Source organism: Rhipicephalus sanguineus, chromosome 4 (assembly GCF_013339695.2).
Source record: "Rhipicephalus sanguineus isolate Rsan-2018 chromosome 4, BIME_Rsan_1.4, whole genome shotgun sequence".
Taxonomy (NCBI): Eukaryota; Metazoa; Arthropoda; class Arachnida; order Ixodida; family Ixodidae; genus Rhipicephalus; species Rhipicephalus sanguineus.
This window is the reverse complement of record NC_051179.1, coordinates 116,072,787-116,090,222: the sequence shown is the minus strand read 5'-3', so window position 1 is coordinate 116,090,222 and position 17,436 is coordinate 116,072,787. Positions and strand designations below refer to the sequence as shown.

Below are 17,436 nucleotides of genomic sequence, written 5' to 3'. Positions count from 1 at the left end.
GCCAGGGCCTCGGTGCCGCTCTTCGTCATCACAATATATATATATATATATATATATATATATATATATATATAACCGCAAACATCAAGCCTTAAGTAGTAAACTGGGATAATCATTCGATGGCCTTTGTGAGTGCGAGCCATATCGCTCGTACTCACTGTTTCTTTAGTTTGGCTAGTTATGTGTCAATGGTAATTTATAAGCCTTCTTCGTTTCCACTATGTTCCTATGACATCTCCTTAATGAGACCCTTGTAGGCTTCATTTCTCATTTCGCCTATTGTATCTGGCAGGAGTCTCAAGCTCACCTCAGCTAACGCTGCCATTTCCAAGAAGGCTATCATATCTCATGTATGGGTCATTTCCGAATGATATTTCACGTCATGTTTCGAGAAACATATCAATACTGATCTTAAGGTTGACTGAAATCTGGACGCCGATACTGAAATACATAGCTTTTGTTCTACGGTTATGTGTTGGCACATAATCACCATATGGGGTGCCTCACGAAAAAAACAAATGCTTGAAACCAGTAACGTCTGTGTAGCTCATGAACGTATATTAAGAAAATAAAAGAACAGAGAGTATGGCGCGATGACAGTGATGTGCGGGGCGGGCCGATACCGAGAGGTGCGCGGGCCGCGTATTTGAGACCCCTGGTCTGCGGACTTGTTTCGAATGTGTTTCATTGCTTGGCGAACAATATTTCGATAGCTGGCTCTTTCACATCGCAACCTTTAGATGGAATCAAAAGACATCAGATAGGAGAACCTGCAATGTAGCTCATTATGGTCAAGAGGGTTATCTATTCGGCGGCCGCTCTTGCAGTCCATTCACACTGCGCTGTGTCACACACACACAAAAAAAAAAGAAATAACGGATGCGCGACGTTCAAGGCTGTGCTTCCTGCTCAGAACTCAGCCCCGACTCGAAGCTTCCGGTGACGGCATTGGTAGAGTACGCTGGCCTCTCAACGGCACCCAATATAATGTGCGTCAGTAACTTCCAATTTTTTTCTGTGCGATGTTATAAACGGGAAAAGTACCGCGACTTTCGAGTAACACTTGCGCATATTGTGCGTTGAACTCGGTACACTCTACCTTTTTTAATGAAGGACGCTTAGTATTGCAATAAAGAGATGCGTTTTGCACAGATGGTGGTTGGAATTCTGAGCTATTGTATCCGTTAACCTCTTCAGCGATTGCGGTGACTTGCTTTTTTCATTCTAAATACATACAGTACTGCTTCCCGTCTACTGTTGTTTCTTTTTTTTTCTGCTTAAGGCGGGGAGTGGGACAAAAACAGGACGTTATAAACATGCATTCTGCATCAGCACAGCAGAACTGCAACGATGTGACAAAAGCACCGGTTTATCCACAAAGATTTGAAACTCTTTTCGTCGTCTATCGGTCAGGATACATGTGTTGTTGCGCCTACTTAGCGAGTATTTCAGCAAACTGTTTTGCATCTTAATAAGTTTGAGTGGTTGGATTTGTATTTCGAAGCCCACCGAGATGCAGGCCAGCTAAGCCACCATTCGATGACCGTGAACTCGAGGTCGGTGACGCCTTGATCGGTCACTGAAGCATTCCTTCCGAGAGCAGTGGATCAACGCCATCTTGGGACACTACACGCCTCTGGTTCATTCGGCTGCGACTTAAAGGTACATTTCAGTGTGTGGTGAGCATGGATTTATGGCACTTTTTCGCGTTCTTTTTTCTTTTTTTCCATTTTGACGTTGCGTTCGGGCCATCTCACAAGAAGTGTCGCATACGCTCTCTCCGGTTGACAAAAGATGGCGGTGGTGATAATTTATAGCAACCAAGAGCGCGTTGTGCAGGCATTTAGTGTTGGCCTAGTTATTTTGACAAAGAGCAATTGACCACGACGAGCCAAAATCAGCGCCATGTGCTGTGCTGTAAATTTGGGTCAGCCATTTCAGTTCTGCAAGTGAAGTGCAGTAGTGTGCTGCACGTGTGCTGGAAGGTACTTGTGCATTTTTACGTAAGATACGGCTTAGTTTTGAATGTCCTTACATTGGCTCAAATATGATCGTTTCAGGATTTCAGAGTACTTGCTCAGCGACTCATGTCGCGATTATTTGGCTAATCATTGTAAGAAACGTAGCTGTCAGTTAAAAAGTACAACTACTTGAGAAGCTTGGCGCATGGTTAGAGACGAGATGATACCTTTCGTTTGTTACCTTTCGCCGCGTTCTTTCGAGTTGCTGTGTACCAAATTGCCCAGCACGGCGTATTGTCAAAAAGTACGAGTTTTAACTGCGGAGATATTTAAGGGACCGCTCTGTAATCGTCTCATGTTTCGCGTTGGGGCCACGCAGGTCCCACGTTTGATAAACATAAGCCGAGCCGGCTGCAGTTTGGAACGCCAGCGCTTGCTTGCCCGTGAACGCCAACGTCGCCGAAGGGCTAATTCGTTTGTTCGAGCCAGCGAAGCGCTAGTTACGGGAGTTAGACGCACCGCACTCGGAGCAGCAAACTACAAAAACAGTAGAGAGGAGACCATAGAACAGAAAATATATTATATCGCAAAACAAATCAGATAATCACAAGAAAAGAACAGAAAATAGCAGATAAACGCAAGATAAACACAAGGGAAACACAGGTGAATGAATGCTCCGCAGTTCGTGCAGCTTTTTGTTGCTGTGGAACTGGCTCAGGATTTTTTTTTGCTGCTATAGAGAAATACGCGCATGCCAGATAAGTAAAGCGTTTCAGATTTAACAAAACGGCTATTATTACGTTCGAGAGGTTTCTAAATCTCTTCACAACAGTAAAATAAGGTATCCACAGAATCGCGGCAGTCCACCGTGATGTGGCTCGATATGATTTTGTTCTTGTTGCTGTATTTGGCGTGTTTATTGCCGCCTCCGCGGATCCTGCTTCCTCTACATTGCCGTTTGACTGAAATAAACAGAGGTTGTTAGTCTGTGCCACGTCTGTCGTTCTGATATCGTTCGGTCTAAATAGGCCGCCAGTAATGTCGCGGGAAATAGGAGTATGTCGAGGTCGCCATTCGCTCTCTTTCTGGGTATTCGCAATGCCCATAAGGTAGCGCGCTGGGCGATTCAAGATGGCGCCCGGAGGAGGGCCAACCCGTCTGCTAGCACAGGGACAGATAGGACGTGCGGACGCACGCCCCGTGCCGCTTTCACCGGATGAAGTCATGAGGTGCACAGACGTGGATATGAGACCAAAATACTTGCCCAAATCATGGAGAGTGCAAAATGCTCACCATCTAATTATTTGCCGCGGTGTGAAAGGTTATATTTCGGCCCCATTACCGTGCATCAACGATTCTTTGCGAAACTCTGTGTGAGCAACAGAAAACTGTATGAACTTGAACTGACGTATGAACTGAACGGCTACCTGAGCTAGCACGTACAGACCATCCGTGGCGGACTTCCCGCATCAATAGGCCGCTAGCTAGTAGCGCCATCGTTGCTGCACGGGACCGCATGTTTAACGTGACGATGGTTTCCAAACATGTTACGCCATCGTCACTACTTGCGCAGTTACGAACGCGGTGTTACTTCTTCAACGGAACGCAAACATTCAACCTACCATTCAGTCGTGCTTAGGTCGCAGTCACGCTCAGACTTTAGCCGCGCATAGTTCACTTCTCTCGGATGTTACAGGCTCGATCAGCGCCTCGAAACGCATGCCTTTCGCAACGTCGAATTATTCGACGTTGCGAAAATCCTTCGAACAACAATGCCGTTCGCATGGAACAGGTGAAGTTAACACAGTGGCGTGGATTGTAGCCGTGACTACACGTTTCATCACTAATCCTTTAGCTTCCGCTGGTCCCGCTCGAGCGTGTTGGCGGCATGCGGCGCCTCATTATAACCACAATAAGTAGCGCTACATGCTGCGCATCACAAGAATTATGCTTTTATTTTGATCTCACTCATCGCTACTGTACATTACCTACAATCAAAGTGAGTTACGAGCGTGAAAAAAACATTAACGCACGAGCGGGCGTGAAGTGCAGCTCGCTCCTCGTGAGCTAGCAGCTTATCTTCCTCGTCGCTGTCACTGTCGGTGCTTTCACAGCCTTCTATGACCAGTGAAAAACCCTGGTCGTCAAGGTGGTTTCAATGAATATCGCTATTAAAAGCAATCTGAAGAAGGTCCTCCGCCAACAGCCTTCGACTTTTCCTTCTCACCATGTTTACCATTAGAGAAACGTCTGGGCTCGGAGCACACTTTGCCGATTTTGCTCTGTCAACAAAAAAATCGCTTGCAGTGTGCTGCCACTTATCAACAACGTACAAACACAAGCGGCGCAGCATTAGACAGCTTTAGTTTCACGTATGTAGGGACTTCACTTACGCAAACGTGAAAATTTCACGTACGTTACGCGCACGTCATCTGAAACGCTTTTAGCTACACGTACGCGACACGCGCCAAGAGGGACCACGTAGCTGCATCTATCGCGAGATGACGAACAAGATATTGCTTGTTCGTGATCTCGCGAAAACTCAGCGCGAAGTTGTATACGTGCGCAAGAAACGCACGCAAAGAATCGAATCTCACGTACGTCCGTGAGACCAGCGCGCGGCCGCTATGTTCTGCGCATGCGCACTGCTTACGTGTAGAAACTCTATTTGACACTGCTGAGTTATAGAAGAGGACATCGTGAGCTCGCACGACTCCCCGCGTACAATGTTATGGGATTCATGCACTACAAGAACACCGACGGATGCTATATACAAGTTAAACACTGTCAATTTGAACTGAAAACTTCAGACGATAACATTTAACTTGCCTACAGGGCTACAGAGTACCTCGCGAAGCTGAAATGTGTACACTTTGGGCAACCATTGGAAGCGCGATTTGCCGTGTATTTTCACGAACACTTCGCGTATCGCAAGGACCAATCAGATTTACCGTGTCATGGAGGGCCCGATTGGTTCACTGATACATGAAGCATGCAAAGTCGTAGTGTTTCTTTCATGTCAACGCGTTAACAGTCAGGCTAGGACAGCCGAACAAGGGAGCGGCTGCCAGAGCTGCCAGTTTGTGGTCTGCTTACTCTCCTTCAAGGTGTTCTCCTGACATCCGCTTGGTGGCGTGACAGTCTATGGGCATTGCGCATACAAAAGCTTTGTCGACGTAAACTTCAACGTCCACAATCACGAAACAAAGAGAGTGCTACATATTGTTTATCTCCATATAGTTTTGTGGCTTTCTGGAGTTGTATACAGTAGTGCACTGTAGTCTTCTTTCATGGCATAAACTTCGCTCGCAATTTTTGTGCAGCGTAGCTTCATATGCAGGTTCATGTCGCTTGTTATTATTGTGCATTGAAAGGCGAAGGCGCGCACTAGTCTTAAACTATGCAGCTTGCATGTTCGCCAAACTCGTCTTGGAAATCAAAAGAATGTCGCTGAATATGTCATTACCCGATAAATAAACGCAATTCGAAATTACTTGATCAAATAATCTATCTATCTATCTATCTATCTATCTATCTATCTATCTATCTATCTATCTATCTATCTATCTATCTATCTATCTATCTAATCTATCTATCTATCTATCTATCTATCTATCTATCTATCTATCTGTCTATCTATCTATCTATCTATCTATCTATCTATCTATCTATCTATCTATCTATCTATCTGTCTGTCTGTCATGTCTGTCTGTCTGTCTGTCTGTCTGTCTGTCTGTCTATCTATCTATCTATCTATCTATCTGTCTGTCTGTCTGTCTGTCTGTCTGTCTGTCTGTCTGTCTATCTATCTATCTATCTATCTATCTATCTATCTATCTATCTATCTATCTATCTATCTATCTATCTATCTATCTATCTATCTATCTGTCTGTCTGTCTGTCTGTCTGTCTGTCTGTCTGTCTGTCTGTCGTCTGTCTGTCTGTCTATCTATCTATCTAATCTATCTATCTATCTATCTATTCTATCTATCTATCTATCTATCTTTCTGTCTGTCTGTCCTGTCTGTCTGTCTGTCTGTCTGTCTGTCTGTCTGTCTGTCTGTCTATCTATCTATCTCACATAAATTTACAGCGGTGGTTACAGTGCACAAATAACGAATGAAAAGTAAAGAGAGAGTGGCATCATTTGCAATGACACCTACAGGGACATATTGGGATGCGATCCGCATTGCTGTCACAACTGAAAATTAAGATACGACGAGAAGTGCAGCGCTTACAAAACAAGGCACAATAAAAAATAGGTAGCGTGCAGTTCACGCGTCATCAAATGAGTAACTGCGCATCGGTGGACAAAGCAAGTCACGGCTTTAAACGGAAGCGGCATCGCGCGGAAGGTGTTCCAGTCTTCAGACGCACACAGCAAGAAAGAAAAATGAGAATATCAGTGCGGCCAATATTGAGGCGTACCTGACGTTGTCGATCAAAACAGGCCGAACGACGAGACGCGCTGACGCGGTCATGAACACAAGTGAAAGCGAAATGTCGAATACAAGCAGCTGAGACTTGATAATGTCAGGATCATCTACAGCGAATACTACTTGTCCTAGTGGCCTCAAACACGCGGCCCGCGGACCTATCGCTAGCGACCCGGCCCACACGTGATTGTCTCCCCCCTCCCCCATTCTTTTCTACTTTCTTATAAAGTAGGTTCATGAGCTATACCTCAAGTATCTTCTTTCTTTTTTTTTTGTGAGGCGCCTCAGCGGTCGCTATGTCTTGATATTCTTGGAGCAACCGTTAAATAAAACCACATATTTCAGAATCGGCGTCCAGATTTTAGCCATTCAGGAGACCGGTACCGATATGTTTCTCGACTCCTGACTCCAAATCCCCTGTAGAATTCACCCGTATAAGAAACATGGGGTGGAAATTTTTTGACATGGCGACGTTAACTAACATCTTGTTCAAGCTTCTCCCCCTCAACCCCTCACCGCACCTACCTTCTACACCGTGGCGGCCCTTGTGGGACAAAAATTAGTGACGGTGGCCCCCTAGCTGAGGTGAGTTTGGGACGTCTAATATATTCAAAAGTCATATTTTATTGATATGGCGGAAGTTAGGCGGTAGTACAGCCACTCAGTTCTGCTTCCTGTACCAAGGAATGAGCGACATAACAACGTCGAGTCTGTTAATCGCTGATGCATGAAAAGTCGTAAATTTGTGCCCGAGATGGCCAGATTCTTGCACCGCACTCAATGGCAAATATCTACGTTAGAGAAATTGGGGGTTCCTCATTGGTGAAGTAACTTGGAATGACCAGCCATGATGCTAAATTCCGATAACGGGCATCTACCGGTGGCCCTATCAACCGGCGAACCATTGTTCGAATCGGTGCGGAAGTGGCGCCTAGACACGAACGCGGGGCGTATAGTTTGATGTGCCTGGTATATGCGTACGCGGCAACACGAAAACGCACCGAATGCACCTCAGCGTAGTAGCCTACGCACGCAAAACCTTTAAGCATGTTCTTTTTACCTTGCCAAAGCCTGAGTTCATGTCGACGTGCTCAGGAGAGTGTGTGGGAGGCACTTATGCAAATGAGACACGCCGGCGTCAGCGTAGGTCTCATGCGCGAAGGCTTTTAAGTGTGTCGCACATGAGAGGCGAGGCTTGTCGTCCATTCGTAGATCATATGTGGCATGATCACGCTCAAAATCAAGTGGTCAATACAGGATTAAATCAAGGCTAGTGATGCTCAAAACCGGGTTAATATAAACTAACAAAGTCTCAAATAATATATATAACAATAATAACCATAACGTAATCGCAATAATTAACTTAAGATCCCCAAAAGTGCTTCGGAAACAAGCGGTTGATTCTCGTGCCGCGCAAAAGAGGGCGCCATCGGTTCGCCAAGCGCGCGATTGCTTCTGCCACCAGCGCTTCTCCAGTGTCTTCGTCGCTCCATTTTAAGAGGAAAGCAACCTGACGGAACTCGCTGCGGACGACATGCATCTCAACTGCCACAACATGCTGCAAGTCGATAAAGCGCAGCAAAGAATGGCGCGCATGTCGCACAGCGAGTTTACGAATCTCCCTAACAAAATTCTATTTGTGCCAGAGAAACCCTACATGCTTACCTCAAACATTGACGTCATCGGAAGTTTGGTAAATGGAGCAGTGAGAACTCTACGAACGGGAATCACTGGGTGGCCGTGCTACGCACTTCCTCACGTGTCACAGTAGTGAAGCTGCATTTAAAGAAGGCTTCAGAAGTGCACTAATAGCTAGAGAAGTTTTTAGAGCCATAGCTCCACTGCTACCTTTAGAAACCCAGAAAGCGCCTTTGCACATGCGTTCGACCTTCAAGCTCCGCCAAGGTCAATGCCAGCGAAAGACCTATAGAGAACGCTAGTACAGCGCGTTTGAGAAAAGGAACAGCGGATCAAGGTGAGGATTTCGGGCCGGCACCACCAGAGACGCTAGTTGCATCATAGTTCACTGCGAGTTATCGCCGATGGCGCCGAGCGACGCCTATGTGTTTTCTCGTAATGCAACATATTGGCTGCCTTGTCGCGGCCTGTAGTCGAAGTGTGTAGAGTTCCCGTCGTCCTTGCCCAGGCCAAGATATGCAATGATAAAGTTGAGTCTCTCCAAGCCAATGGTCTCGTCTTTTCTCAATTCAAGCGAAACCAAGCTCGACATACTTGAGGTGACTGCGTTAAGGTAGGGCAAATTGCTTTAGAGTCTTGTATAAATATGAAAAAATACCGGCGCAGACAGAATTTGCTAAATGGATCACAGCATATGAACTGGTTCGTGAAATGACGAAATAATAAAATCAGATCAACTTGAAGTACGTTGCAATTTATGTTGCTTCTCATTTCTGTGAATGTATAGCGTTACTGTAAACACTGTAATCACGCAACGATCCCAGTGTTGGGCTTCTGTGCTAGAGGTTCCCGGCTTTACGCCTGGGGAATATTCAGTGAAATTATATAATTTTTCATTTTCTTTTAACTTTTCTCTGTTTCATTTGTTTAATGTTGCAGACGGCACTGTAATCGTGAAGCAGCAACATGTGCGCATTTTTCCCGCGGTTTTCAATCAGCATGATAGTTCTATAAACCCTTAGATATTATTAAATAGAAAAGGGCGACGAGGCGCCGATATTACTTATTTTTTATGGAGTAACTGAAGTGCCTCAATTCGAATGGGCATGGCGCACAGGCGCATGCTACCGCGATACGAGGTAGTCTCGTCATATGTACAGTCGGCGTCAGAAGTTTAGAGACAATTTGGTCTGAGAAAACTTCGCAGCAATGTTCCAGCAATTTCTGACTGTGTTCGGTCGAACTGCTCAGCGCCTGCTTTTAGCGCTTTTTAAAAAAGGCCGGCCATTTAAATTAAACGCTGCTTGCCGAATCAGCGAGAACTTTGAGCTTTCTCTTACGTCTCGTGGTCCCTAAACATTTCGCGCTGACTGTGCGTGGTGGCGTGAATATGCCGCACTAAAAAGACGCCTCGAAATTTGAAAATATGTTTGAGGACTCAAGATACCGCAATTATGCGTGCGCTCACATTAAGAACGATGCAATGAGGGAGTCATTCAATGAGAACAACTCATTAGTGCTGGAAGCTTTTTCTCAAACAAAGCCGCGACTTTCCGCCCCAAAGTGCTCTGTTTTGTGGGGGCGCTGGCCAGGCAGCAAGAGAGGATGAAGAGAGCTGGGCACGTGGATGCTCGCCGCCGCTTGACGGTCAGAGACAGAGAGAATACTTTACTACAGGTATATACAATCAGTCTGGCCCGGGTCTTTAACGAGTAAAGATGTTTCGCTTAGTTATGCCTCCGTGTCACATCTGAGGGCTCCAGCCGACCACAGGATCTGAGCCTGCAAGTTTTAGAGAAAGGTTAAGAAAGGGAAACTTGGCAACAACCCCATTGTAGCACGAAGCCACAAGGAAATCCATGCGGATTTCTAAGAAAGAAAGCTTCCTGGTTGCCGAAAAATTCGTCCTGGTCCGATGATCGAACCCGGGACCAACGCCTTTCCGGGGCGGTCGCAGTGTACGTTAAGAAAAGCACGAATGGCCAGGGTTAATTTAGAGAGTTCTGATAACGTGCGTCTCATAGGTCGTTGGCGTTGGACAATCAGTTTCATCAATCAGCCTACCAGTCACCACGTTGCAGTTGCGGGGGAGCAGTTGCACGAACACTTCATTTTTTTTTATTTCGTCATCCCCATCATTAACATCAGCACATGTGCTGCAGGAAGGAGGCCTCTCCTAGTGATATCCGATAAGCCTGACATCGCACCAGCTTGCGCTATATCCAATTTCTGAAAATTGCCTATATTTCACTCGCACCACCATGAGTGCGCGTCTTTTTCCCTGAGACCCACTCTGCCACTGTAACACGGTACATGTTATGTGCCATCTGGATTACGCGACCTAACCACTTATTCTTCAGCTTAGAAAAAAATGCGATAAGCTTGCATGAAGTCGCGCAATCCTTGGCACAGCGAATCTGGTCGACTCTCGTCTTCTGGCTAACACCGGTCGCACCGGTTACTTTCTTTGCGTTTATTTCTCTCCCTGTAGTTCTTTCTCTCTTTCTTTGATTCTCTGTCTTTCTCTCTTTCCTTCTCTTTCTGTCTTTCTTCCCGTTCTTTCGCTGCTTCACTCTCTCCCCTCCTCCTTTCGCTCGTCCTCACACTCGCTTCCTTTACCCGGCCACTTGCTATGTTATACTACACAAGGCTGTGCTACGCTCTGCTAGCGTGCCTGGATAGCGGTGTGTCTACGACGCGATCCCGACAGTTCTCAATTACTGGTTACGTCCGTTTGGAAACCTTAATTGGTGTTTGCCGCCCGTCCGTTGCCTTCTTCATTTTTAGTGGACCAGCGGTGAGTAGTGGGATTTGCCCAATTTCTGTGGCACATGTCCGTTGGACATGATAGTTTTCGGTGGTCATCCGTTTTACGTCGAGCTTTGACAGCAACGCTGTCAAATGTATCGGCTACCGCCGTTTGCTCATTCACACCGCTCACATTCTCTTCAACCTGAACTTAAGAGCGACAGTTTCAGCGGCTTGACTGACCCTTTTCCCTGCACATTCTCACGCAGGTGACACATCTAACATGGCTGCGCGCTGCCAGTCGCGCTTCCGGGTTGGCCACCTAAGAGGAATGCTTCACATATCGCTGGTATTCGCCTGTGCCACGAACGCTTCTGCAAGGGACAGTCGTAGATCACCGCCACATATTGTGTTCCTCCTGGCCGATGACCTGGTACGTCAAAGGGCAATATCTTCTGCACTGATGCCCATTTGTTCACGCTTGTATACTTATTCCATATTCACGCTTGTATACTTATTCCATGATTATTCATCTGCGCTAGCACGTTTCAATAATACTCCGGAGTGCAATTATTCAGGATCATAGGATCTGAGCCGCTGCGGACCATGCATGTAATTCCAGAGTTTATAACCACCAAGCTATCCATAATATTCATTATGGCGCTAGCAACTAGCGAAATTATGTTTCGTAATATGTGCTGATGCGCTTGTTGATGAGCCATGCTACTCATCAAGCAGCGCACAAAGGTCATTGACGCACACATAAAAAAAACATGCAAACAGAAGCGCTTGTGTTTGCGTCTCCTTCTTATGGGCGTGAACGTGTCTTTTGTGCACTGCTTCATCAATATCATGTTTCTCAAGGAGCGCACCGGAATTCGCCTTCAGAGAACCGGAATCTGATCGTTGGCTCGAGTGTTATGACACCACAATAAAAAAAATCTAAACTCTCATAGAAATGACGTAAGGGTTCAAGTTAAAGGTGTTAAGGAGACGTATGGTACGGACCATAAGTTTAGCAAAGATGAAGACCAATTGATTGTCACAGTAATTAACGAAAATGAGCTGAATGACTTCGTTGAAAGATCAGACTGTTTTCTTGTTGTTCTGTGCCATCAAAATACAAAATACAGAACTTGTAAACTTATCAGTTGACTAATTGAAGTGGACGACTGTGAACAAGCCGGTGCTGGTAGATTGTATGTGTGCAAGCTACGGAACTCAGCGACCACAAGTTAACCTGAAGTCTACCCAAGTGATCCAAAAGTTCACGAAACGCTAGGGGCTAGTGCCATTAAAGACGCTTGATTGGAACATTAAGGCCGCCTGAAGTTTTTCTCAAGTACACAGTGCGGTGCTACGGCTTCGGCCTAAGCCTGATTGGAAGTATATTTAATATATACCCCACAAGAGTTGTTCCTTCGGAAGCTGCTTTTTCATGCTGGACCCTCTCACATTAATGCGCCGTTTAAGTACAAAGATGACAAACTAAAACAAGGCAGACCTGCATCAACTTGTGCTGGCACGCCGCGGGCTGCAAGTGGTCCATCGCACTCACCTGTACGGTCGCCACACTTCACAATATAAATTCAGGCACGAGATTAGCGATTGTTTTCAAGACATTATGCAAGAGATGAAGAGGAAACGAGGCCCAAATTCACATGGCAGCAACATTCACTATGCTAAAACGCGAAGTAACGTTTGTCGGAGAAGCAGGTCGTGCCAAGGTCTGCTCCTGGAAATATGTTTCATGTTCAACATAAGCCTCATATTTAACGCTATAGAAATAGTGGAATGAAGCAAGCTCCCGCTACACCCGTAGGAAACTAAATGTATGGTATTTAAGCAAAAAATAAATGTAACTCATGACATCGTACTTAGCTTTGAAACCTAAGCAATGGCACGTTTGAATATGATACGCTTTTGTTTTTGGAGTGGTCTTTAAAAAGTGGTTTCGTTGATGCTAATCATTTCATTCAGATGCGGTGTAAAAGATTACGCACAAGCAGGGCTTTTCCTTCAACTAATGTTATGGCCACTGGTTTGATTAAAGAAACACATCTAAAACTAAGTTTTTTTTTTTTTACTTTCGCCTGGTGTACGGCAAATGCGTGCAAACCTAAATCATTTTAGATTTCTAAAAGAAGGCAATTAGACGTTTTCACCATACACTTCGATTCTAGTTCGGCTTAGCAACGACAGTCACTACATTTTTTTAATATGAGGATTTATCAAGGCGAAAGGCTTGAGTGTCCCGTTGCGTGGCACCTTCGGCGAAGCACGTCTGGCGAATGAAGTCGCACAAAAACACACATGGCCAACGTCACTAATGACGTCATCATGAGGTCATGTTGTGACGCCATCATGTTACAGAGATCTCCGAAATTACTGACGCCATCATGACGTCATATTACGGCACCGTCACATGAAGACGCCATCGGTTATAATATTGTACTGGTAGAGCGCAGCTCAGTTTAAGCATGAAGAAAAAGAGGCAACAGCGAAATAAAAACACAGGCATTAGGATGAGCGCTAAACTTCCAACTTTTGTTTATTGCATGACCCTACAGCACATTATATGGCTCACCTCACATGCACAGGTGACGCTGCAACCTGACCAAAAAACTACACATGTGGCGCAGCACACATGACCAGAAAACGCAGTTTACATAAATATCACATTAACAATTCTACGTCCGCACTTCACTGCACACGCTCAAGAAAATTGATCTCTTTTTCAGATAAGCCTATAGATGGCGCACTTACACACAGCGTCACACATTTCGAAATAGAATTCGCCTGGATGATCTCACGTGTCAACTGACTACGACTGCGGCCCAAAATGACACAACGGTCAAACAATGGAGTGAATGCACACGTCTTACAATGCATAGCCAGAAAACTGCCTGAGGAAACCTTGTTTTTTACATTGCACAAATGCTCGCGCAGGCGGTCTTTGATACACCTACCCGTCTGTCCTATGTAAACTGCATCGCACGACAGAGGGAACACATACACGACAGCTAGAGAACATTCAACAAAACTAGTCACATGCCTCCTTCCACAGGCGGGTGCGATTCCTCTTAGGACTCTTCAGCTTGCGTAGTCGACTTTGTTTCTGCGGAGCAGAGAACACTACGCGGACGCTTCTCTCAGGGCTATCTTCTTCAATGGTGTGATACTTTATACACATACGGCATGACACAAGTTTCTCCAGTATCCATCACATGGTCATCACCTATGGCCGCTAGTTTCGCAGGACAAAGCAAGCGATTAGCCTGCAGGCTATCCAGCGTTATTGCAGGTGTCAGTGGCTGAGTGCTTCTTGCATAGTCTACGTAAGCGGGGACGTCCGCAGAACAATGATGTGGCCTATACTGTATGGCACAGTGTATGGTACAGTATAGCAAGCCAGGCGACAAACCAGGCTAACCTCTCCGGGCATTTCATTAAAGAATCTTATCTCTCTCTCTCTCTCTCTATACTGTGTAGTTTTTTGGTCATGTTGCGGAGTCACGTGTGCTGTGAGGTGAGCCAAATAATGTGCTGTAGGGTCATGCAATAAACAAAAGTTGTAAGTTTAGCGCTCATACTGTTGCCTGTGTTTCCTTCTTAGCTGTTGCCTCTTTTTCTTCGTGCTCAAACTGAGCGGCGCTATACCAGTACGATATTATATTGCACCAACTTGCACAAACTGCAGTACTTGCAATCGATTGAGATAGTTGCTTGGTCAAAGATGGGCCGATACTGGAGGATGCACAACACCATCTGAGGTGCACAAAGCTTCAGGAAGGGGGGGAATGAACGCACTTGACTGAGAACATCAAGATAATAAATTCATGTCACTCACACTGCGGCTGGTTATGTCTTGCAAGAAGTGTGGTCACCGAGTGCATAACTTAAAGGGGTGCTGCGACACTTTTGCGACTGCCTTATTTAGCACCGCAAATGCGTGTAGTTATGAATGCTGAGACGAACGCAAAAAGAATTATGCAAATGGGTGCACGAAAAGTGAAGTTATTAGTCCTCAAAGTTCAAAACTCAAGCAGACGACGACGAGAAACGTTTTTTTCGGATTTCACTCTCCCGCTGACGTCAAAGACCGGTTCCAATCACCGCGCGCGTCTTATAAAGACATACCGGAAATGTCACCTCATGGTGGCCTTCACACAGTACAATGCAACCCCTCTTTTTGACGACGTTGTTACCATGCTTACGACAAACCACGTGCGTCAGTTAGCAGACGCTCCCATGATTTGTCGTGTAGTGCACAAAATGAGTCTGGAAGACCTAACAGACCTCGAGCGCGAGCTCTTGCGACGAAGTGATTGCTTGCATGTCGTGCACGCCATTGCAAATTGAAAGTGCGTCGCTGAGCCCCGCGCAACGCGAGGATGGATCCATGGGCCCAGACGAAACGCTAACGCCCGATGACGCAGAAGGCGTCGGCCGGTAAGCGTTTAGAATTTTTTTTTTTTTCGTTGACAGCATCGTGCCGAACTGAGCGTTGCGTGTTTCGCAGGTGCTGGTGTGGCCGGTGTCGCTCGATGCCGCCAAAGACAAAACGCGGAAGAGTATCGTTTGATTACCATTCCACAGCGCACCTAATAATAGCTGGGGTTTAACGTCCCAAAACCACCATATGATTATGAGAGACGCCGTAGTGGAGGGCTCCGGAAATTTCGACCACCTGGGGTTCTTTAACGTGCACCTAAATCTAAGTACACGGGCCTCAAACATTTTCGCCTCCGTCGAAAATGCAGCCTAGCGTAGTGTTCGTTGTTTTGAAAATATGTCAGTTAGAAACGGGAATCATTTGTTTCTGAGAGAGCATAAAAAGGGGTTTTGTTCCTCTTAGGCCTCCGTATTATGGCCAAGCTTCCATCATATGAATATTGCAGGTCACGTGTCGCATCAAGCCAATCAAAAACGAACGGTCTTTGTCGTCACTGTCACATGATATCACGTCACTTCCTGTAACAGAAATAGCCGATGTGTGTTGCCATAGTGCGAAATCAAGGTAGTTTATCCCGTGTATTAAAATTATAACCGCTTCGATTTCGGCGTTGCCACTTGCGCAACAATATCGGTGCATTCCACAGTACCAGAAGAACCGATGAAAAAGACATGCTCAAATTGTGTCGCAGGGCCCCTTTAATGCATTACCATGCGTGCAGTAGTCCTTCGCATTCTATAGTGTTACATAGAATGTTACATGCTGCACAGCTTTTTACTCTTTGGCAGTCTACGGAGGTTAACTGCGTGATCTACCAAAATCCCGTATCATACTTGTTCGTACCTTACTGACTTCTTCCTCATTAATCATTAGTATCTCAACAATCGTGTACAACTAATCTCTATACCAATTGTTATCTGCGGTTTGTTTCACGATTTGATGCTGTTTTCTGCCCTCCGGTACGTTTCAAGTACGGAAAAACGTAGGAAAATTACAGATGCGCTACAGACCTTATAACGCACTATGGTATTCTTGTTCAACAAAAATAATGAAAAATGAGAAATTAATACGTCATTTTTCGAGTAAAACGTTCGCAATGATCCTGCGTGATTTCATTTCTTTTTTGTGTGTGTGTGTGTGCGTGTGTGCGTGTCGCCGTGAGCTGACAGCTGCACCACGCAGCTGTTACAAAGTGCCTCGCTCTTCAAGGTTCCATCTGACTCTGTTTTTTTTTATTGCAAATAATCCCGCAGCGTCAGCAATCATATTATTGCGGTTGCATAGAACTGAGTCAAAAAAGTCGGCAGAATGCCCCCTCATAATCTCGTCGAGTAAGAAATTAAAAATGCGATACGTTTCGAGGATGCTAAGTAAAGTTAGAGAGACATCTCCCGGAAAGACACTCTTCCACTTTAAAACGTTGTCTCTACGGGCAGATATCTAACGAGGGGCGGCGAGGGGGGGAGTGAGGGGAACGCAAATAAGACGCCCCCACAGTTGCAGTTAGTTTGATTATCGATGGAATAAAATAGCATTAAACGGCAGTTCTTTTAGCATTCTGCTAAGGAAATCTCATTTTCGGCAGTTTTTATTTGTTTCAAGTACAATGGTTCATCCTAATCCGCCAGGGTGGTTATGGTGCTCGAATGCTGACCCGAAGGTCGCGAGATCAAATCATGGTCTCGGCGGCCGCATTTCTGATGGAGGTGGATTATGTCAGAGTCAACGGCCAATGTCCGAGAACGGCTAAAAAGTCAATGTTATCAATAGGAGTGCTCTAGTAATTGAGAAATTAAGGCAAATGTAGGACAATATATGCGCCACCAGTGGGACATTTTGAAACGAGTCCAATGACGTCAAGAGTCGCGAGTACAATTATTCACTAGTATCGAAGCTACTTACGATAAAAAAGAACATTTCGAGCATTGCAAGATGTATTAAAATGCTGCTTGTGTGTTTTTGTTTTATTCATGGAAAAAAGAACTTGAAGATACAGTGGAGAACGGCGCGGGTTGTGCAAAAGTTCCGTTTTCGCCGGGATGCGCCCCGTCTGCGCGGTCGCGTCTCAGTGGTAGTTTCGTTATCGTGCACTGCTTCGCGTTCCTTGCACGCTCATGAAAGTCGCTCTAACCGAAACTTCGACAAAATGCCATGTACATGTGATGTCGTGTAATGTACCCTTCAGAGCATAAACTATA

At 45.6% G+C, this 17,436-nt stretch overlaps 1 protein-coding gene across 1 annotated transcript in view; it reads left to right on the top strand.

The window, feature by feature from the left end:
* The first annotated feature begins 11,055 nt into the window (after positions 1–11,055).
* The window catches only part of LOC119391531 (arylsulfatase B), a 49,619-nt gene continuing 43,238 nt past the window's right edge, over positions 11,056–17,436 (top strand). The window contains exon 1 of the mRNA XM_037659209.2: positions 11,056–11,215. Coding sequence (XP_037515137.1) covers positions 11,066–11,215 — 150 coding nt within the window. The 5' untranslated portion in view covers positions 11,056–11,065. The remainder of the gene's footprint in view (positions 11,216–17,436) is intronic.